The 23,935-nt window shown below is 37.8% G+C and overlaps 1 protein-coding gene across 1 annotated transcript in view; it reads left to right on the top strand.

Annotated features, from left to right (window-relative positions):
• LOC140277176 (transmembrane protein 132D-like) overlaps positions 1-23,935 on the top strand; it is a 31,335-nt gene that overhangs the window by 2,650 nt on the left and 4,750 nt on the right. The window contains exons 2-7 of the mRNA XM_072372101.1: positions 175-1,096; positions 6,916-7,062; positions 12,421-12,592; positions 16,394-16,537; positions 20,906-21,114; positions 23,723-23,903. Coding sequence (XP_072228202.1) covers positions 175-1,096; positions 6,916-7,062; positions 12,421-12,592; positions 16,394-16,537; positions 20,906-21,114; positions 23,723-23,903 — 1,775 coding nt within the window. The remainder of the gene's footprint in view (positions 1-174; positions 1,097-6,915; positions 7,063-12,420; positions 12,593-16,393; positions 16,538-20,905; positions 21,115-23,722; positions 23,904-23,935) is intronic.

Genomic DNA, 23,935 nt, shown 5'->3' with positions numbered 1-23,935 from the left:
CATCCTGCAGCCGTCTTCATTAAATATGGATAGTTGTTGCAACAAAGTAACTTTGTGGGAGGATAATCTTGATACCACAACAGCAGATTTGATGCCCATCACTGAAATTTTGAGTTAACACTAAGATATAAAAGTTTCTGTCCTAATTTCTCTTTTTAAATTCTTCCCTTTCAGCTGCTGTGAGCCAGAAACCTTCTGAAGATACTGGAATATTCTCCAGCCCATCCCCTGTTTATCCCACAATCAACTTTCAGATCTTCAATGCAGACCACGTGTTTTTGAGACAGGACAGTCAAGAGTCATCAGGGAACTCTAGCCTTAAAGCTCAGGCTCAGACTTTTCTCATTACTAGCCCAGGTACTGGGCTTCTCCAGCCAGCTATCAAGGCTTCATATGGCCCCCTTGGTGTTGATGCTGTGGTTCCTCCAGACTTGCTCCTCAGTGGACGCAGAATTCTACCAGTCATTCTGGTCCGTCAGGTTCGTTCCTCAGCCCCTGTAGTCAAGATTCTCTTCCATATGCCCACAGAAAGTAATATTACTGTCGGGCAAGAAACAATGGGCTTAAAAGGTAATGATGAGAGAAAAAATGGTGGCGCTAAGGATGGAGCTCACTGTGTGACGGCTTATGCCTTCTGGGAGACAAAGGAAGTCCGTGGGGCTTGCCTGGTGTCTCTGGGTGGATTCTGTGTGGCACAGTTGAAGCCAGAACCATCCTGGTTCAGCTCAGCCAGCAGATCTGGAAGCTTCAGCAGAGAAGCTGAAAGAACTGAAGGAATTAAGGGACTTCAGGGTAATCTTGTGGAGGTCTATTTCCAGAGCAGAAGGGACCAGACTGGCCAATGCACTCCACAGGATAGCCTGCAACGAGTAGGAGTGGGAAGAGGGAGAGACTCTGGGGGATCAGGGATACCTATGAGGCGGATTGGAAGTGTCACTCTGCTCAAAACTCCACCAGGGAACCCCACTTTCCTTCGACTGAGGCTGGGTGGTGCTGTGGTGATCCAGACTTCTTCGAAGCCCCTGAAGACAACGGACGTGGCAACTTTTTACGTCTTTCTGGCTAGTACATCTACCTTGGAAAATTTCACCCTTCGGTGAGAGATCTTCTGTGTTTTTCTATGTCAGGTTGCTTTTAAACTCTCTCACGGTAATGTGCCAAGATTTCTCTTGGTTTTAAGCAGTGACTTCACAGAGTGGAATTAGTCTGTCCATTTTACTCTTTAGTTAAACAAATGATAACATGTTATAATGAGCCTTTTAGACTCTAGCTAGCATTGGTGATTTTCATGTTTTCAGTTTCATCAAATGTAATTGTGCAATCTTTTATTTCACACATAGTTACTGACACATCCTTTACGTTTACAGTTTCATATCTTCACTGAACACCAATTGTGTCAGTTCTTTCCGAATGTTTTTGTGGTCCATAACGGTCCAGGAGTTTAAACTAGGTTCCTTCAGATTCAAGATAAATTTGGTCCAAGATTCAAGACCCAATCACAATTTCTGCCCTTGGACCTACCTTTCTGTTCTTCAGAGTTAAGGTTCCCCTTTTCTTACAGGGATCAGACAGTGCTGGTCATCTAGCAATCATAATAACCCCAACAGCTCCAGTTAAAATGCTAAATGGCCTTTACTCTTTGATCACTTAAAGAAAAGAATCCCCTTAACTCTGTAAAGGGGTTGGACCAAGGGGAGGAATTGGGATTGGGCTCAAGTCTGCCATTGCAGTTCTTAAATCCAACCCTAGGTTTTTGAGTAGAACTCAAAATGCCTCACAAGGAAATTGCAAGTTGGGATTACAGCAAACTGGATTGCCGATTGTTGATAATTAAATGTGACATTTATTAATTTTTTTTGAGGGTCTATTTTTTCTTTTTATATAGTAAAGGCTGTCCAGAAGAGGGGGTTTAGCTTTCAGTAGTTTTCCATTGAAAGCATTGTAAATTAGTGTCTCCAGCCAAGCATGCTGAGGCAAGAGTTTAAGAGGAATTACATGAAAATGGATTGTTTCTGAAACATGTGCATCATAACAAATCAAGCTAAATCACTGGTATGTGCAGTATATTTGAGTATATTCATGAGGTATGAGCTCCATGCATTTAAACGATTACTTAAGGCTCTTGAATACTGATTGGGCTCACCATCAAGGCCATGCAGTAAAATGCATGAGCACCAAAATGACTGGTGTTGTCTGCCAGTTTCACTGGCTTCATAAATTTCTGACATATCCTGTCTGCTTCAGCCTCACTGTTATTGGGGGAGTTATGGTGAGCGCTCCTCCATAAACAGGGAAATAATTGGCAAATGACTCAGTGGTTTTCATATCTCAACATCCCACTAACGTTTCAACAAGGTTCTGTGGTTATTTGACTTCATAAATAATGAATCTGTTTAATGAAGCAGGAAAACAAATAACTAATCTTCTTAACTCTGCTGAAAAGGGAACTTAATATAAAAGCAGCCCTATCACAGCAAAACACACAGTTAAATCTGTTGTCAAACTTTGTCTGTGTTGATATTCGATGCACACCACTGGGTGGAACGAAATGTTGTTTATCTGAATTTTTCAGATCTGTGAAATGTACTGCACTTTATCCCAAAATGATATGTGAGGAAAAGCAAAATGTAACAACGTGCAAATAACTATATTAAATTAAACACTATGTTAAATTAAAAACAGTACAAATGTAACATATCAAATGTTGAAACTGAGAAATGTTATTAATTTAAAAAAATATATATACTCATTTTGAATTTGTTGCCAGCATCATGTTTAGAAAAAACATTGAGACACAGGTATGTTTAAGCACCTCTTCTCTAGCAGCATTTTAAGCATTTTGGAACAAAGGAGATCAGTCAAAGGAGAAAATTAAATGTATTCCAATTGCTTGATTATTCATTAATTTATTAATCCATCTATTTATTTAGTTTCATAGTAAATTATCCATATATTTTCAATGAGTGACAAGTCTGAACTGCAAGCAGTCGAGGCAGATGACCACACTTCCTGAATCTGGGTTTGCTGGAGGTTTCTTCCTGATAAAAGGGACTTTCTCTCCATTGTCACCTCATGCATGCTCAGGCGAGGAACTGAATCAAAGAGAAGTTTCGATGTTAGTTTCCTTAGTTAGGCAACTTTTCCTTAATTTATGTAATTGGGATTGTATCCATTTGGATGTTAATCATATTGATTATTGGGAATTATAATTGGATTACAATAATTTGTATTATAATTAGCTTGAATTCGACTGTATCTTTGAAGTGCCTTGAGATGAAATTTGTGAGTGATTTAACGTCCTATAAATAAAAAAAATAGCAAAACATTTAGCACCAGAACTCCTTTACTGCATAACTGAGCCATGCTGTCAATTAGTGTAGTGTAATTTCCATTGTTTTACTTTAATTAAAAAAGGTCTTTCCTGTAAAAAAGTTTCATAGATGACAGCATGTGATAGTCGGAAACGTTTCATAGCATCATGAGTGCTGTTTTTTTTAAACTGAGCTTGTTTAAAGAAAACTTTTCTTGTGTTGTGTTCATGAATTCCAGAAAAACATTTGAAATATGATTAATCAGGCTCTACTCCATCTTTAATGTGCTAAGGTGAGAAAGTGGCCATATTTCTGTATCTTTTTAATAGATGTTCATTTCTTTGCAGTTTTATCTAACTAACTAAAGAGGCCATGAGCCCATGCAGTGATTTTCATTGCAGAATCAACATATGTAATAATTAAACTTTTGGTTTTCAGCCATGTCCGTGAATCTTTTAACATTACGTACTTGAGATGACAAAATCCCCAAATTATTTGCAATACGTATTGACAAATGGTACTCCTAAGTAGCGTGTGTGGGGAACTCCTCTCTTTTCTCTGAATGATATATCCTTGCTGGGATGCTCTTTTTTACCTAAATATCTTACAGACCAATTGCAAACTAACAAGAATTAATTGTAAGATGTTTCACCTCATGTTTTTCTTTACCACAACACAATATTTATGGTTTTGTGTTTTTTTCTTTGTTTGTATCAGATCTAAAACGGGTTGTCATGAAAAAGAGTATATATATATATATATATATATATATGTGTGTGTATTTTAATAATATATTCTAAATGTATTTTTACAAACATAATTTGAATAAGTATGATTATTATTAATAAATATTTGATTTGGATTTTACTCCAGAAATAGGTTTGCATATATTTTGCAGTGAGGTTTGTGCTTGCAGTTTTTTCCCTGCTTCATGTTTTTTTTAGAAAAAGCAAGACAATTTTCTCTCTAATCCTGTGATTTAGTGATATCATGTTGCATGCATAGCAAGCACAGAGTAATCTGCTGCAGGATCTAAGCAAATAGAGAGAACATTGTGAGAACAAATATAATAACATTGTGTGAATTAATCCAAAGGACACATAGAGGTTTAACCTATGGCTAAATGCATTCCTGGTGCTCAAATATCAAACTTACCTCACAAACACACTTGCACAGAAACACAAATGCAGAAACCCAGTGACCTGACTGAAACTCTGCTAACTTTGTTAGATACTAATTGAATAAGATTTGGTAGAGAGAGAGAGAGAGAGAGATGCTAACTCTTCATCATCTGCTGTTGTTTTGGCTGTTTGTAAGGATTTCTTGCTTCTTCACCTGAAAAGCCCCAAATTCCTTCTTACTGACCTTAACACTGAAGATCCCTCTGTCAGGTCAGTGGTTTCAGTCTGTGTATTTCTGACCTACTACCCTATACAGAATGAAATTGGACAAGAGGCGACTGAGTGCAGCAGTTAAGTCCAAGTGAAGGCTAGCCCGGAGGAGCTTGGCAAGTGATTGATTCCTCTTGGGAAAAATCCCTGCTTTGCTTTGCTCTTTGGCCCAAGATTGAGTCCACTCCAGCAGGGTTAGGCCAGATAATCTTCAGTCCTGATTGAAACTGAATCAAGAGGTTAACCCTTGAGGGTAGGGATGATGTGGGCTGACTGCCAGGATTAACCGTGTACATCTGTAGGCATGTGTGTGTTTGGTTTTTAAGACCTATTAAACACACATGCCACTTGTAACTATAACACTTATTAAGTAGGAATAACACAAGTAAAACTTATTTAAGCCAACTTCAGAGTTGAGAACTTCCCAGCTGTTATAGTTTTAATCAAAAAGACTGACAATACAGTTGTGAAGAGTTGTTCAGTTAAAGGTCGATATCTATTCTGCTCCCCGTCTGTGGTCATGAACTCTGACTATTGACTGACAAAGACAAAGAGCAGGGATAGAAGTGGCTGGAATGAGGTTTCCCTGCAGGGAGGCTGGTATCTGCTTGTGGACAAGAAGCTCAGTGATCCAGGAAGCTCCCAGCATCGAGTCACTGCATCACCACACTCAGTAGGAGTCTGGTGAAATGGTTTGGCCCCTGGGAAGGATGTTGGTCAGGTGCTGCTGTCACTGCAATGTTGAGCTGGACAAGCAGATAGAGAATGATTTTTATGATAGAAAAAAAAATGACTGGATATATGTGGTTGAAAAAAAATAGATTTTCATTTCAGGATAAAATTTCCGTGAACTGAATTAAAGTGAGATATTAGAATCTGTGTTTTTTTATTTGTATGCCAATTGGTCTGCTTTAATCTGTTTTGATATTTATTGCTTTCAACACTCATATTTCTAAATTAAAACTTGGAGATTTTGCCTCTGGCAAAAAGGAGTTTGATCTACAGAGACTCCACATCCTACAGAGGCTGAATTGTCTGCTTTTTAGTTTGCTTAAAGACAAAATTCCAGTTAATGTGTGTGTGCAAGTTATATGCACTTTATATTGTATTAGGAGTGGCTTTTGTAGTTGATGTGTTAGATTTAATGATATGCAAACTGCTATTGGCTCTAATTTTAGCACTGTTAGATTTGTGTGTGCAAGCCTGTGTTTGCATGGGTTCCCATGTATCAATTTTAATTTTCTTTAACAGTCTGCAGCAAAAAAAAAAGCTTGTTGTTTCTCTGAGACAGTAGATGCTAAAACTTTTTTGGCATAAGTTGAATGTTAATCTTTCGTCCTTACGAATGGGACAGGTGAATAAAGTATATATATTTAGTAATATATTTAGATATTTCTTCAAGTCTTATACTTCCTGTTGTCACAAGGGAGACTTCAAACATCCCCCATCTGTATTCACAGATCGCAAGACTATGCTTCTGAGCTAGCATTGAGTGAATAATGGCTATTGCACCTCTTTGAATCCTTGCCTTGAAAAAAAGTCCTGCTGGGGGAACACACAAGGCTCCCACTAACTAGTTTAGTATATGTTAGTAAGTGCAAACAAAGTCAATACCTGCGCTTTACCTGTTGGGGAGAAATATTTCACTTCTTTTGTGTAACTTTTCAAGCTTATGACTTAGGTAAAAGCTCTATAATCCCAACAGATGCAGCAATTTATGAGAAGGACAAAACAAAAAAGCCCATGATGAGTGTTGGATTTGCAGGACTGTCTGGTCTAGTCACATTATTAATAGTGCTCTATGTCTCCTATCAGAGTTCTGTGTGTCTCTGTATCAGACATCTGATTAACTGATTCCCTGTTCTCCCCTAGGCCAAAGGGAATTAAGTACTCCCGCTGATTCTCAGTCGGTGGGCACCCTGCAACACATCCGTCTGTCTGCGACCCACCTCGTTAGACACATGAACAGCTAAACACACAAAACACACAAGTAATTAGAGAGGGAAACACATTGTACAGAAAACAGATACAAAGAGAAGGCAAACAGTGTTTATGAGATTGAATTTGCTACAGCATTTCTGTGTAGGGAGTTACAGAGTGTTCTTGTGCTAGCATAATTAAACATTTGTTGATAATAAAAGATTACCCAGCACAAGGCCTTCTTTAGTCTCAACTTGTATTAACTGCACTTTGTGTATGTGTATTCATTGCAGGGCAGCAGTAAAGACAGGGTTGTCCTTCAGCGCAGCCCGGCCAAGTGACTCAGCACTGTGGGACATTGTGGTGGAGCCTGGCAGAGGAGCAACTCCCAACACCGTCTCTGTAGTTTGCCACAGGAAAGTGTCTATCACTGCTAAAAGGTCAGTCCATTTCACATACTGTTATGCATCATGTTAGGAGTATGTATGTTTTCACCAGCCTCCTTCAAAAACATGTTTTCTTTACACACACACAAAACTATCCTTATCTTTTAGATATCCTTAATCCTTAATGTCTCATGTGGCCTTGTATGCATGAGATTTCAGAAATGTCTGCTCCGGCCATAAAGGTAAGGGATAAGCTACTCGGAAAAAACTTTTTTATTCCAGAGGAAAAGTAATAACTAATGGTACTTTCTGTGGAATATCAAGAGCCCACAATCATGCTTTAGTCTGAATCAAAGAATGTGTTCTGTTCTGCACAGTAAGTAAGTATCGCTGGATCTCCAAAAATTTGTATGAGAATTCTGTTCTTTTGATAAAAAAGTAAAACAACACAAACAAAGTACAGCCATAAAGAACTGACTGACCACCCCTACAGACATTTAATGCCCGCCACTGATTATTAAGTCAGTGTGGGGTCTTCAATGCATAGCCAAACATTTCTGTGTTTCAAGTAAACATTACAGCCGGAATATGAATGAGACTGGCATAACTGGAAAACAAATCTCCATTTAGACACACTGAGTGACAATGAGTGAATAAAAACACTGCAAACTGAAAAGATTAAATCAAAAGCAACAAGCATATTGACATTTCTACCCCGGTTGTGGTGACATACATTCTAATAAAAATTGAAAGTAAACAGCTTATTTTCTTTTGGTTGGATTTCAATTAGGGGTGATTATTTTTGTTAAAAAGGGAAGGGACCAATATTCATTCAATATTCATTCATGTAGCCAAATTCCTAATAAAGCTGTTCTTATTGACATCTTTTTCAGTTTCTTTTGTCAGACGGCTAAACACATCAGAAGTCGTGATTGAATATGACCCCATTGAGACTACCTTTCAACCCATGGTTGCTCAAAGTATCTCCAAACTGTTGCTCTGCTCTAATAAAGTCATGATTTTATAACCTCAGCGTCATCTGAAAAAAAGTAATTTTTCACATTACTTGAAGACAACATCTGTGCAGTGAATTTGGCTATACTTACATGTGCAATGATCTCTGGCACAGAGAAATAGAAGTGGCAGGATCACTTGAATATTTGCTCACACAGCTTCTGACAAGCTTAGGTTGATAACTCGAATCCACTCCCGTGCATGAATATTGGGACAAAGACATTGGTCCAGTCAATTGGTCCAGTCGAGTTATTACAGCAGCTGGACTCAATTCCGCATGTAACCCTGTCGACTAATTTTTCCCAGACTGTTTCCCAAGCCTCCATGCTCATAAAGACCATCAGACTGCTTATTTTGTATATCCGTTTTTTGTTAAACACTCCAGAGAGTAAAATGTAGAAGTTTTTAATTGACCAACAGATGACCAGGTGAATCAGTTGACGGAGGCCACAGTCTCTGTTTGCTTGGCTTTGTTGTGGCATAGGATCATATTTGGTAAGCCAGCTGTGGTCCAGTAATTGTTGCCTGATTTTGTCAGGTTTTGGGTTTGAGGATTAAGGTCAGTTTAAGATGAGAATGGTCATCTGAGCTAAAAACATACCATGTGTAATTACCTCAATTTGAGCAAGATGCAAATTTGATTTAGTGTCTGAACTGGCATCTGCGTCAGTGGGTTGTTTTTGTATTATACCTACGCTGAGTTATTTCCTCCAGGTGTTGTGATATACTGGTACTGATGATCATAGCCAAATAATAAATTATAGGTATATAAGAAAGAAATATTAATGTAACTTTCATACACATATTTTCATGATTTGATCTCAGCTGATAAAAAAATAAAAACACTCAAATTCCAATTTATTTTTTTTTTTCATTGATTTTGCGATGAAAAATTCTTGTTAAAGCTAGTGGCCAAGATAATCAAGTAGTGAAAATCAGACACAGCAACTACACTAAATTGCCAATCTATTCCTGCACCTTGGAAGCCAATCTGAATATTAAGTTCCCAGGGTATGCTACAGCTGTGAACCTGACCCACCTGACTTGTGTGTTGTGCAAGAATCCATCTTTTAAGCTAAACAGTAAAAAAACTCAAAAGGAATATACCAATCACCACACATAAACCACACAGACACCCCAAACAATTAGCCCACACTTAAGGGAATGAATTTGATCCAAACATGTTCTATGCCGCTTTGTCCTGATCACTGTTGTATGGGGTTTGATCTGGACCCTGTCCTAGCTGACATTTGGCAAGTGTTGGGCAACATTCTGGACAGGTGACTAGTCCACAAAGGGCTAACACAGACACACAGACAGCCATTCACAATCCCACTTAAAGTAAATGAAGAATCACTAATAAACTGGCATGCATGTCTTTGGGCTGTTAGAGTAAAAGAGCACCTGAAAACAAAACACTTCACTATCGTGTCTGTTTGGATTTGACTTCCCCTGCTTGCTGTATCACCCCAGGTCAAGTCAAGCATTTAATTTAAACCTAAAGGACCCTCAGGCCACTTGGAAACATCCATGTGTTGTTTAAACTAACCCCCTCTTGTATAAGATTTTATTTTCTGTAAATAAAATCAGCAAATAAAATCTGATATGGGAACTTTTATGTGGGTGGATCCATCTGTTCCTTTTTCATTGATGACTTTTATTTCATCCAGCAGCCAATCAAGTGGATTTTCATGTCTTTTATTTGGTTTTCTTTGAAAACACCAACAAACTGAGATTCCACATGAGGCATGTTCATTGATGCGTGTTTATTGGGTGAATTTTTATCCTGTCTATCCTTTTTATCTTTTTACACTTCTTTTAACTGAAAATTATTGAAATACATTTTGTAATACCTTTTTTTGTGGATGTTTATTACTAACCACTAACCATTCTTTGCGTGCTGTGCTTATTTGCTGTTTATCTAACTAAATTCAGGAAAGTGTAGATGTTCCTTGACCTCCTAGATATTAAATGATCAACTCTTCCTCAGAACCACAGCCACACTGGATGATATCAACCCAGTTAGTGTTGCTAATTTATGTTTTACTCTGAAGCATCTAACTGTGTGACTACATATCTCAGCAAAGCATCTCTCCTGCGTCACTGCAGCCCTCCATCCGCTGATCCAATCTAGAACCAACCTTTTAATCCTCTATCCATGCATTTTTTTCTGTCTGGTTTTAAATTAATTTCTGGTATTTTTCTAAATAATTTTCATCAGAAATAAGGTCACGTAGACAAACAAATGAACATGATTAAGTAAAGAAAATAGTGGTCAAGAATAGAAAAAAAATAATAGAATCAATAGCTTTGTGCCCATGTTTGTACCAAACTATCTCCCCATTTTTTTATTGCAGGATGTTTGATTTGTTTTAAGTTAATCAGTTATTTCACTCAAAGATTCACTGAGGAAAATCAAAGTTTTAGCTTTAGTCCTCTAGGTTATATCAATTCTCTGATGTTTTACTCTATAAATTGATTCGAAACTTGAATATATGAATTATTAAAGCAGTAGTAGTGAAAGAGGTCAATTGCTGCTCCTCTGCTTTCTGTGGTTTGATGAATACGTTAATTTCATAGCACTTCCTTTGCCTCTTTACTTGGTCCGCACAAACTGATTACATCAGTAATGCCTGATGCTGACACTGGTGACACACACAGCAGCCACCTCTGCCCAGCAACCTCCTGCCCACACAGACACACACTACCCGCCATCCGTCCGACCCACATATCCGTAATCATCCATAATCACGGCTACGTTATCCAGGCTTAAGTGCTTGCACGTTGAGAAATGCAGATTAGGAAGCAGAGATATTTCAAGTTGTGTCCCATGTACTGAGCTTCCGTCAGGGGTCACAGATATGAGACAAGCATGCATGCACACACATATACACACTCCCACCGCTGTGCTTTGAGGTGATAATAGATGGATTTTCAGGAAATAGAGGCATTAACCCCCTCTTTGCTCCTCTGTTTCTCTCAGATACACACTGGCATTATTTTTAGTGTAAATCATTTCAATCCATTTTAAATCTGTTTGAGTCCATTTTATTCACAGGAAAATACAGGAAGACAAGAGCCGTATTAAAGTATGGCTGAGACATCAGTTCCTAAGTGTTGCTGATTTTTTCATTCTATCGTGTTTTATTTTCCGACTCATGTGTAACATTTTCTTCAACGTTCAGAGCTGATTATCGTTTCAAATATTCATGTCACGCCATGGTTGAGTAAAGATGAAGCTGCATCCACCAGCCAGTGAGTCCCCAAAAAGCAGAAAAGTCAATTATAAAAGCTACAATTTATGTCTTAGGAAATTGTTACTCCAGTTTCCAGTCTTGCTTCTCTTTTCAGAACAAATAGTCCTATTTCACAGGATTTCCATCTTTTCATTCTGAAAGGAAATAGCTGTAACTGCTACACTGGTTTGGTCTTTAGGGTCTACATGTTTTGCGTCTAACAAACCTGCATGACCCCGTATCTCTATTAAAAATTTTATGCTGCACAGGAAATTAGTCTTAAGTGAATTCTCTGAATTGCTTGCCTACAGCTTAAAGCATTGGCTGTTGGCACACTTTCATTTGTCCTTTGTCAATACTTGTAATCCTTAGCAAGTGTTTAAAAAAAGTGTATTCTTGTGTGTCTATTCATTTGTATGAAATGCAGAGGGTCACACACATGATTACTGTGCCACAATTGGCCTTTGGGTAAATTTTTTGGACTTACAAACTTCTATGATCAGTCCTTGTTTCCATTGATCTGATTCTTTTTAAATGTGAGTTTCAGCCAAATTGAGGTTTATTGTGTGGATCGATGCAAAGTTTTGCTCCACTTCAAAGTGCCTCAGCTATTTTCACACCAGCTCTATTATTCCTTTGATCTGTTCTTACTGACAGGTATGCCTACACACCCCAGCATCAAATAACATCACATACCATTTCTTTGACAATCCTTTGACCAGAATGCTTGGCTGACTGCTCATCGTATCTTCCCTCTGCACTCTCACACCTTATTCTTCCACCTCTGGATTTAAATGAGACCTCTTGTGTGTTGTCTTTACTTTTTTTTTTAAAAAGTCTACAGGTAGCTTTTACCAGCATTCCTAGTCCCTTTCATAAAAGATTTTTACCACATTTTTTACACCACAGACTAAACACCACACCAGAACACATCACATTACATTACACTTGACATCTTTTATTAGGAATACTGTTTTTATTATTATTTTATATATATATATATATATATATATATATATATATATATATATATATATATATGCAAGCTTTTAAGCAAAACTAATGGAAAATTGTATTCCAAACCATTAAAGCTACAGATACTCAGCAAAACATTTTTTACTTGTTTAACCATCTTTTAATTTTACAATTTCTCTCCACACAGGGGTCTTCTAGAAGTGTTACAGCTGGACTTTGCACCAAAAAATGTTTCAGAACAGGTTGAGAGTCAGTCCATCTCCTGGCGTCTGGAGTTGCCAGGGAATATCAAGGATGTGGGCTATATACGGATCTACACCACCCAGAAAGACTTTGTGGGACTGGCCCCTCTGGTCATGGTGAGAACTGTACCTTTATCGAAGGGATACATCTGTCAGATTCAAGGCAGGGAAAACTGAGGAAGTATCTCAGAAATCTTTCCAATGTGCCAGATAAAAAGGAAGTTCCATTTAGATGACAGATTAAAAATAAATGCAATCTGTTGAGAGCACAATTATCGTTTACATTTTTTTCACAAATCTGTTCTATTGGTCACTCTTTGCATCTATGTGTAGTTCCACAGATGACAATCCCAAGAGAAGAATCAAAAAAGCTTGCGATTTAATCTTGTTACAATGGATCCTCAAACTGTTTGCAAAACCTTGTATCTCCACCCCACCTTCATCTTGGAACTACTTAACTAACTTAATTGGTATTTTTTGAAATAGCATTAATTTATCTAAAACCATTTACGATTCTGTTTACCTCCCACAAATGGGGAGCAGTATGGAGCTGTACTATAATAGTTGTTCCCAGACTCGTCATTCAACAACAGAGGAACACAGCAGTGGTATTAAGCAAGCTGCTATGCAAGAGCTGCAGTGCCTTCTTAAATAATGAGTTGCTCATTTGAATACTGTAAGTACAGCTTTTTCTTTAAACACACAAAAAAAACTATAAATGATAATATTATGCAGCTTGAGAAATGTAGAAGGGGAGTGCATGTGCAGGCAAAAATTTGTACCTCCACAGAGCAGTTCTGTAACAGAGCTGTCTTGGCTGTCGAGAATAGTGCCACATATTTTGGGGTTACATGCACAGACATAATTCTGTCTTTTTTTTTACTGTTCTCTGAAAGTGTCAAAAGTCTGTCATCAACAGCCTCATTAGGTAAATGTACACTCAAAGTTCTGCTCACTCACTAATTAGGATTACAAATAGTAAATGATACTGTACTTTAATGACAAGAAAAGGGCAGAAGTTTTTTGGAGAGAAATGTTGAGAAAAAAAATCTAGTTTCAAGAGGAACTGTCAGCAAGTCACCTTTTGTCACCAAACTTTTCTGTTTATCTATTTTTTTACCTTCTATCCAACATTGTTATAGACACTTCCCTGTGACCATAAGTGTTAATCATGGTGCTCGCTGCTTTGAGTACTTGTCTGGGATTATTTGTGGCAAAATATTTAGAAATTGCAGTTGGATTCATATCTGTCCTTAACAGGAAATTCACAAATCTATTTCACGGTGCAATAGTCAACATAAATAAAATGGCCATCTGGGAGCACATGTCTTTCATCTCAGTCATTTACAAGAAACAGTTGAGGAGAGTAGCTTCTTTTTCTTGTATTGCATTTATAGGTCACCACCACTGCAACAGAGAGCTGAACTCTTGTTGAAAAGTTACATTCATTATGGGACTATTGAAAGACTATTGAAATGGCCGGCAGCAACAAGATTGTGTGTTTGATATTCTGACCTTTCTGCAACATAGTTGCAGTCTCATTTACCTGTACATTACCCTTTTGGAAAATGTATTAATGAACAAACAACTCTAAGCTTTTCTGCCTAGTGTAAATCAAATACTGTTTTGAGCAAAGAGGAACATTTCAAATGGAACCTAATTGCTTGAGCTTAACTCGATCACTGCCAACCAGATTACTGCAGAGCTTGCAGAAACATGGGATGTGAAGTTTTCTCAATGCGATACTGGCATCACTAAAGAGTGCTGTGATTGCTTCCTGATTTTCTGTTACCCCTGATCCAGTGGCTTATGTTTGGGTCAGTGTGGCTTTCCGAACTAGAGCATGTCCTTTTGGAATCGCGGTCAGCAGCTGTCAAGCCGACAGAGTTCAAAATGTGATGCTGCCAGCGAACATCTGCCGAGCACCGACCGGTACTTTGGTACGAGGATGAAGGACAAAAACAACAACAACAACGAAAGAATAATTGAATCAGTCGAAGCTTTGCGCGCACACTCTCACTACCTTTAAAACGACATTTAATAAAATATCTTGGAAATGGAGAAAAGCTGTAAGTCAAAGCTGAATGTGTAGTTATAGTGGAACATATAAGCTCCAAGTTATAGCATGTGTACGCTGCTGCTCAGCTTTGACAGAGATGTGCAATGATACTTGAATGATGGGCTCGAAGATTGGAAACATAATTTGGTGTACTGTAGGTGCAAGTGTGACCAATACCGCCGCTCTAAACCAAATAGATGAAGACTATTTTCATTTCAAGTACGTTTGTGGGTGCCAGACTTACATTTTATTAATAAATATTTTAGTTTTAGTTTTTAGCACATCTGTCCACTTTATATGTGAATGTTGTATCAGTGGCGTTAACTAATTCAAATTTATCAGTTTTGCAAACTAACAATCGTGATGATGTTTGGTGGTGTTTTGAATACTTTGGTCTATTATTCATCTCTCATCTATCTGCTGCTCATCCTTACTTGCGTAGCCGAGACAAAAAAGAAAGCAACTAAACTTTGTTTTTGAAGTCAAACCTTGAACAAATGTTCAATTAGCAAAGTTCTGTTAACACACTAATCACCATTTTAATTAGAGCCTTCATATCTTACTTTAATGATACAAGAAGGACAAAAGTCACTGAAGGCAATTATGATTACTGTCATTTATTTTTTCAGTTTTAAGATTTTAGGGTTCTTTTGGTGCCCTACGATGACTTCTTTAAGAATTATGGAAAGAACAAAATCCCAACACACATGCACATTTGTCTTTTGACCATTTTTGGAAATCAGTTAATAACTAATTACATGAGACAAATTTTTTTGTGATGAAGATCATTCTCCTAATATAAGCAAATGTATGTGGAAGTCTAATGGAGACATTTAGTAGGTCCAATATTAACCCATAAATAAGGTTTAAAAGTTTAGAGAACAATTCGTATCATGTCTTCAAAGGATATTTTCTTAATATGACTTTTTTCTCATGTTCATGGCAGAAACTATCAACTTCAATAGCACTTACATACATATAACTTCCAATTTAATTTCTACTTGGTGGTTAGTACTGTTGAGTCATAGCAGGAAGGTTCAAACACTGGCAGATGTGGGGAGTTTCCATATTCTTCCTATGTCTGATGGGGTTTTCTCCAGGTGCGCATACTTTTTGAAATAGTCAAAAAAAACATGCGTGTTACATTAACTGGAGATTCTAAATGTGTATGAGTGTATGTGGTTGTCTCTGTGTTTGATCTGTGATGCACTGGCAGTCTGTCAATGGTGTGTGCCCTGCCTCTTGCACCGTGGTAGCTGCAATAGTCTCTAGCTCCCTCTCACTGTGAACAGGAGCTCAGATGGTTAAGTGGTTGTCCTCCAAAGGGGAGATCAATGAGTCGATCCTCAGCCAGACATGACACTAAACCTCCACATTAACCCTGATATCCTCATTGTGATTGAAGAGTCAAAAGCGTTCATATTTCATGTGAATAAGAAACACAATGAGAAGAGGTTTTGGTTCCCACATAAAAGGGTTGATGATATAACTGACATAGGATGGATGAGTTTATCATTTTTTTTTTCTAGCAGTTGACAGTAGGTCTCACCATTTATGTCATATATCCACACCTTCACAGATGCAACCAATTAATAGAATTAAGATTGAAAGTTTTTTTATTGCTTCTGCAAAGGCAGTGTGAATACAAAGGTGCGTAACAGCCAATATTCAGCAATCAAACTACGCTAATCTCGGCCAGTGATCTCCAAACTTTCCTCAAAAAATAAGAACACTCCTATAAAGTCAATTTTGACCAAAACAGCCCAAAGTTTCTTTACGTTTGCTTGTACACAACAGCAAATGCAAATGTGTCTCTTTAGCAACTAATTGGATCCTTGTGTGTATTTATCTCTGTCCAGACCACAGATATCTTGAATACTGCCGTGCTGACTGGTAAAATGGTTACAGTCCCTGTGAAAACTTTCGCTGTTGAAGACAACGGTTCACTCACCGATGTGACAAACTACACCAGTTGTCGGTCTACAGATGAAGATGTAGTCAAGGTAAGTCGCGAAAGCAAAAGGCTTGATCAGCCTGGACTGATATATGCCAGCCCTACATTAAAATAACAAAAATGTACTTTCAGAATGTGTACTCAATTAAATAAAAGCAGTTTTTATACCACATGGAAAATCGAAGCAGTTGTGTAGCTGTTTTGATTACAATTTGAATACAATTGAGAACTAATTAATACATTCTTACTTCTATAACTCCAGTGATTAATCTGGTTCATTCAGATGTATGCCTCTATCACATCCTGTGTTCCTAGGCCAAGATTTCTATTAGTTTCCATATGACAGCACTCCCAACAACTAGCTTTCTAGCTGTGTGTTACTTAAGTGAGTGACAAAAGAGCCGAAGAGAAGTAGAGTAGTGTTTGTAATGATTTTCTGTATCAGTAGAGGAACTTAATCCAGTTATTATTGTGACTCTGAATGGCCTCTTATGTTTCCTGTGGTCACTGACCTCTATTAGAGTAATGCCACCAACAGATAAAGTTAAAGCTTAAAGCCACAGACTCAGTGTTTAGGCTGAATTTGTATCAGGGATTCATTCATATGCAGTTCACAGCCTTTCGGATTTAGGAACATGCTAACATAAGACTTTTGTATGTATGAAACAAAATTTAAATACTGAAATGTGCTTGCAGGTTGGATTTGTTTTGAAGAAGCTTTTATTGGTGAATAAAACCATTGAAAAATCCTATCATAATGTAGTAGATAAAAAAAACAGGAACACTAATATAGTGTACGCAGTGATAAGCTGCACAAATGAAAATCACTGAAAGTGGAATTGAATAGCACTGTTAAACTGGGGAATGTGGCCTTGAATATGTGTTCTTGTCGTGAGTCGCTTGACTATAGAACCAAAATACAGGAACACAGCTAGATGAAGAACAAAAAGACTTCTGTAATCCTATGCACTGCAAAAGGTCAAAGTGCTGCAAGTACACTAAAATAGGTATACAAAAAGAATCAAACTAATGGAACACAACAGGGCAAGTGAAATAACGATCAGGCAAAGATTAAAGAAAACTGGGCAGTATGAATACATATATGCACATAGATACAAAAAACAGGTAACTAGCGATCCGAAACTGAAAGTTGTGTCAAGCTTTTAACCTTATCGTTTTGTCTGAAAGATGTTTTTTATGTGTTACAAGGCATAATCATGATAAGTCATCAGTGCTAAGGTTGTGGACTTCTGCTTTAAATATCCAGAGCACTACCTATACCCCAGAAAGATGAGGTCAAACTATGTTCTGTGTAGACTAGAATAATATCACCAGATTTGGGGGAACCTGGAGGTAGCACACAGGCAAATGATAGGAACTTCTGGAACTAGCTCTGGCTAGTTGAACCAGCTCACAGGTGAATGAGCAACTCCAAGGAAAGATATTCTTATGGCTCTGGAGATCCAGAGCTGAGCAAGCTCTTGGCTAGCTCCCTGCAGAGCAAGTCAGGAAATCCAGAGCTATGGGAGCCTACAACTATCTTAGCTCACTTTCCTTAGCCCTTCACAGGGAACTCTCGCAAGTCTACTTTTTATCAAAATGAACCAGGACCTCCAAGTCAAGCTTTTGTCTGATAACATGTGAGCTTGTCTGCTGGGAGCCAGAAGATCACTTCCTACAAGCAGTACCATTCTAATACTGCTGAAAATCTGTGGGAGTGAAGACATTTCCATCCAGATGCTTTCACTTGCATTTGATCTTGTAAGATTTAGCTCCCTCTTGAGAATCACATTCTGGTTTCAACATTTAAGTCCGAATTACCACAATATTAGAAGTGCTAAAGATAGCAAAATGTACACAGTGTTAAAGTAAAAAGGGAAGGCGAGCGTCAGTTGCTGGCAGGCGGAGATGTGGGCAGGGCCAATTAGCATATTCATAGATCCTTGTTTACTAAAAGAAGAAAAAAGATGAAGAGTCAGCTCCAAGCCAATTTAAGACCATGAGAGTTTTATTGTTTTTTTTGCAACACAAAAAAAACCCCAATAAAACTTAGTAACACAGGACTCCTTACAAAATCTGTCATCCATATGCTCCAACAGGTTCCCAAGTTTAGCCAAAACCATGGAGACTTACACAGTATGAGGCAGGTGGTTTTAATTTTGCAACTGAAAACTGTGCATGATACATATAGTTGTGTGTATGTATATCATACTGTATGGTAGAATGTTATTCTGAAGTTTAGGTGAGTCATTGTTACAAGATTAGGCTATATTTGGCTACACCAGAGCCAAAGTAGCACATTGTCAGACAATTTCAATCTTAACCAGTTTAGCCAATTTTCAGTATTTCTCTCAGTGAAGGTGAGTTTGACGGCTATCATAACAGTCACTCTTACCCAAACAAATTGATGCACTCATAGTAAAACATGGTACACATCTGCCCCGTCAGCTTATTCACTGCAGCTCTGCATACGTTATATCGGGAATAATTACTTCAAAAAGCAGCAGCAGTAAAAATATACTATCAGTCTATCAGTCTATGATGTTTGAATTTTGCAGTTAATCTGCAGTTCACATTTGTGGCCAACTGGGCCTGGGGCTATCCTTAGGGAATGACAATCAGGCGCTGACAACAAGGTCTGTGGTGCATCTCTGTGTGCTGCACTTCGAGAAAGAAAAAGAGCCACACAAGCCAGACACACTCTGCCTCTGATAAGAAAGATGTAGTTGAACTGGAAACAGAAAAAAAAAATTGCCACAGACAGAAGTCTTATATTAGAAACAGGAAACCATCAATGGAGCAGTAATAAACAGGAAATGTATTTTCCTAGTTACCCCAGTACTGAAGGCTGAACCAATAACTTTGGAGTTTATTGGTAATGATGCTTTTAATGATTTTTGCTCCAGGGTTTCTTAAATACAGTGCCAGGTTTCTGTACCAATTTACTATCAGTTTCTCCGTTGCATAAGTTTTGTAATACACTAATGCAAATGAAACCACTTCTTATGTAAGTTTTGATTTTCAACAGCCATTTCCAATCCATCTTTTAGATTTTTAAGTGCAGTTTTCCTGCGACTCTGCTTCATACAGTAATTGATCTCCATTCATCAAAAAGCAGATAACTGTTAATCTGCTTTAATTGTATATTGTACCGCCTCCACCTCAAACAAAACATATAACTAAATTAGACAAAATACTCCTCGCAAATTAGTTTTTTTTTAGATTATTGTTTACTGTGTGTTTGTTTTATATTTATGTATTTTCTCTCCTCTTCTAGCTCATACCCTGGAAAATCAAGTCTGCATAACTTTAAACTTTGTAATATGTTTTGTATTAACTATGTAACTTTGACAATAAGCTAAATATGTTGTGTATGGACAACACATTCCAAACACGTTTCATCCATCTGTTACCAGATTTTTACTCTGAATGGAGGACAGCAGAAACAGGGAGTGGGAGAAAAAAGAATAAATTTGTTAAAAACGAAAAAGGAAGCTGCAAATCGGGAAGCTGTGATGTCAAGTATTTCTAATTGACTAAAACATGCATAGCCACTGGTTATTGATGTTTCAAGATGGCACATTTTCATTTCTATAACATGCCCATGAAAAAGGGTATTGCAGGAAGTATGTTTTTTGAAGACTCTGAATATACTGCATAGTTGCATTGAGGAGCTTCCCAAGACATCAGAGACTGGTGTGGACCTGTCACTGTGATGGGAAAAGGTCTTTCGATAGTGGGTACTGTTTGATATATATTTCCACACATGTTCAGCTTGACTATTCTTATAAGCTATTCCCTCCTTCTGCTTCTTTTCATTGGTTTTTTCCCCTTCCCCTTTCCACTTCCATCTTTCCAGTGCCACACTCTATTCTCCAGTCTAGTGCTCTCCAATTACCCCAGTGGAACCACTGGTTTGTTAAGATAAGTGAGGCGGCAGTAGAGATAGGCCTCCAATCTAGAATAAAACACACCAACTGCTGTGTCTCACCTCATTGCTCTCGCTGGTGGGGATTACAATGCTTTCACCTACAGTATAGCACCACAGGAACAACCGTGAGGAAGAGCTAATTTACCTTCACCATCAGTTGTGAATTTACAAGACATGAAAAGAAACACACTGAGATTCATGGCCAGGTCTTAAAAGTTGATAAAAAATATGTTTTTGCATGTATTGTTTTCGATTGTATTAAAAAATGCCCCCCCTATCTTTGCTTTCCATTTTTTCATACAAGCCAGTCGTGTTTGTCATGACCTTCACCTCTGATGGCGTACACCTAGAAAAACTTGTTCTAAAAGAAACACACAACAGTCTAGCACTATGTTTAGTCAAGTGCATCCTATTAATTTTTTTACATCACTTTACTGAATATTAAGATGTTTTTCTTTCTCTCTTTTCTTTAAATCATCTTTCTAGGTATCAGAGCGCTGCAACTATGTTTACGTGAATGGAAAGGAGACAAATGGAAAAAGCAGGGTGATGCTCAACTTTACTTATGGTTTCCTGAATGCGCAGCTGGAGATGAGTGTATGGATGCCTCGCCTGCCCCTGCTCATCGATGTGGCTGACCCAGAGCTGAGCCAGATCAAAGGATGGAGGGTCCCTGTTACAACTGGCAACAGAAAGTAAGACCTGATCAGCTGCAGTGTGAAATATCTGTTGTAGTTTGAGGTTCTGTTACCTTGATGATGAGGATGCCACTTGAGATATGACACTACGAATGGTTTAAACTGTTCTATTAGGTTTAGAAAACAGAAGCTAATTTATTGTCATTGACACCTATACTAGAAAAGCACAATTGGTTAGTAACTTTGTCAAGTCTTAGTCGAGTCTTCAGAATTCCACACTATATTTACCATCTGAATGTAAAGCTAATTTAAGCTCCACAAACTTTCATTCTCTAGGTTAATAAATAAATTTTTTGTTCACACTATGGTAGAAAGATCATTGATGAACTTCGTAACCTGTTTTATTAGTAAGTGGTGGGGTTCTACTTGTTTGCATTATACTGGGAGGTGTGTCTTCGGTGAGTCTTTTCACACATTTGACAAAGAAAATACTTTATCGTGTGTGAAATGGTGCCTGTATAAATAAGGTGTTAAACCCACACATATACAAATACATCTAACAGTTTGTAGTCTTGTTCATAGTTTGGATGAACAAATAACACCTATCACTTGGAAAAATGATCCACTCTCACTCAGACAGCCCCTATTGTTAGCATTTTTGTGTTTTTCTTATCAACATGTCAACTTTAATGTCATGAAGCAGTGTATTAATAAACCTGACCATAATTATAACCAAGTGCAAAAATGTGGGATGTAATGGGGAATGCAAAGATATTAGATACTAATATATATAATATAGATAAGAAAATAACAGTGAGGTAATTCCTATATTATATAACTGTTATTTAATCAGCTGCATTTTGTTATTATAAGCTGGTAACACATGCCAAAGAAAAGCTTCACCACTTTGTAATGTTGCCATCCATTCTTACAACACACAGAAATACTTTCAGGCATTGAGGATACAAAGTAACATGTGCAACGACTTGGCTATGTACTGGACAGACTAATTAAACATGATTTTTTGCTGCTGATTGCAGTCAGGGATTCAACTATGAGTCCTATTGAAGTTGATTGAAAGAATAAGTATTATGTTGTTTAACTATGCCCCGCTTATCTACACTGTATCAAAGAGGATTGAATCTCCAAATATTTAAAAAAATGTCCAAATGATTTTCATGCTGTGCTCTAACTTTGTCACATGCCTCTATGTAGTAGATCTGTGTTTGGTGCATTAGAGGATAGGCAAGTGAAGAGGCAACACAGTTGCCCTGGAGATAAAAGTTAGTAGGGGTTCACTCAATATGTACAGTAAAGTCATTATTTTCACAATCAATACTAACTGATAATGGGTGTCTGACGGACTGCCGTTACCCCAAAACTCAATACCCAGCTGCAGATACAAACAGACTGTAGGTCAGAAATGTTCAATTTCTGTCTATTTTGAGAGAAGAACTGAATTTTCTCTAACGTTAGACATATTGTGTGTTAAGATTTGTGACACAAGAGAGGAAAAAAAATTCTGTTTAATTCAATTTAGTTTCCTTACAATACTCATGAACAGTTTCCATGTTGTTACGTGGACCGTTAATTGAACTAAATGATGACTGGCAAGTTTCAGAAGAACTGAAACTTGCCAGTCATCAAAACTGGGTTTTAATTAAAGTTCAAACAAACTCCAGCAAATTATCGCATTTTGTGTAATGATAATGTGTTTATTGATGCTGATTAGCAACCTGGCAAATCTAGAAAAGATCTTATGAAACAGTGGAATAACTGAAAAAAGTGATACAAACATAATACACATGAAACTGTTTAAGTTCGGAAATGATTGATTTAAAATGACATAAAATAAAAACACTTTTGCTGTGCTTTTGATGACAATTTGAATTGACCTAAAGACAAATAAAAAACAAATGAACAGATAGAACCTGAAATAAGTAGTGTTTATTCTCTGCAGGTGGAAAGCTGTTACAATATTGGTAATCTTCAGGAATTATACAACAGGAATCAGCAAAAATTTACTTTGGTGTCTGATGTTGAGTCACGCTGATTAATTCAAGAAGCATTCCCATCACATGTTAAGCTATGACCTTAGGCTATATAATAATGATGTTTATTTGAACTGTAACTCTTGACGGGAGCTTTCTGCCTGCAGTGTAAAAACATTTCCACCAGCCCTCCGGCACACCTGAAGTGCACTGTGTGAGAGACCAGCTGTGCTTATGATAATTATATGATCATTGCCATGGGGTTCACAGCTTAACCTCCATCACCCACAAACAAACCACTCAGGCGTGGGATATTGGTTACTTTAACTTAAATTCATTTAGAGGAAAAGAGCAACCCGTGCGTATGCCTCTGTAGCAGCAATAATAACGCTGCAGGTTTTTACTATTTTTCTTCCAGGAGTTTACAGATGAACTGCTTCTTTTTGTTGTGTTGTTCTTTGGAAAATACCAGAAGCAGTAGGAGATAGCCAGCCTGGCGGTACCTGCAAGAAAAACACAGTGGTTGCTGGAATAGGACTTGGAGTGATTGCATGGCAACACATGAAGTGTCTACTTCTTCCAGTCTGAAAGTAAAAAAAATGTATGTCAATGTGATATAACTCCTAGCAAAAAGTATGTGCGTAATTTTGTTTTCTTTTTTCTTTGTGTGCCAGGTCTACATGGGACAGTGACGAAGAGGAGGAGATGAGGAAGGGCAGGGGCTGCATGCTGCAGTACCAGCACTCCACACTGAGAGTGCTCACACCCTTTGTGGCCAAGGCTGACACTGAACTGCTGCCAGACCTGCTTACAGGGAGAGAGCCTGTCGAGTACTTTCTTGGTTCTGACTGGCAGGTAAAAACAAATTAAATTCATGTGCTGCTGCT

The sequence above is a fragment of the Leuresthes tenuis genome, unplaced genomic scaffold (assembly GCF_036924035.1).
Source record: "Leuresthes tenuis unplaced genomic scaffold, fLeuTen1.0.hap1 SCAF_19, whole genome shotgun sequence".
In the NCBI taxonomy this organism is placed as follows: domain Eukaryota; kingdom Metazoa; phylum Chordata; class Actinopteri; order Atheriniformes; family Atherinopsidae; genus Leuresthes; species Leuresthes tenuis.
Note: the sequence above shows the minus strand (reverse complement) of the source record. Positions and strands in the feature narration are given on the sequence as shown.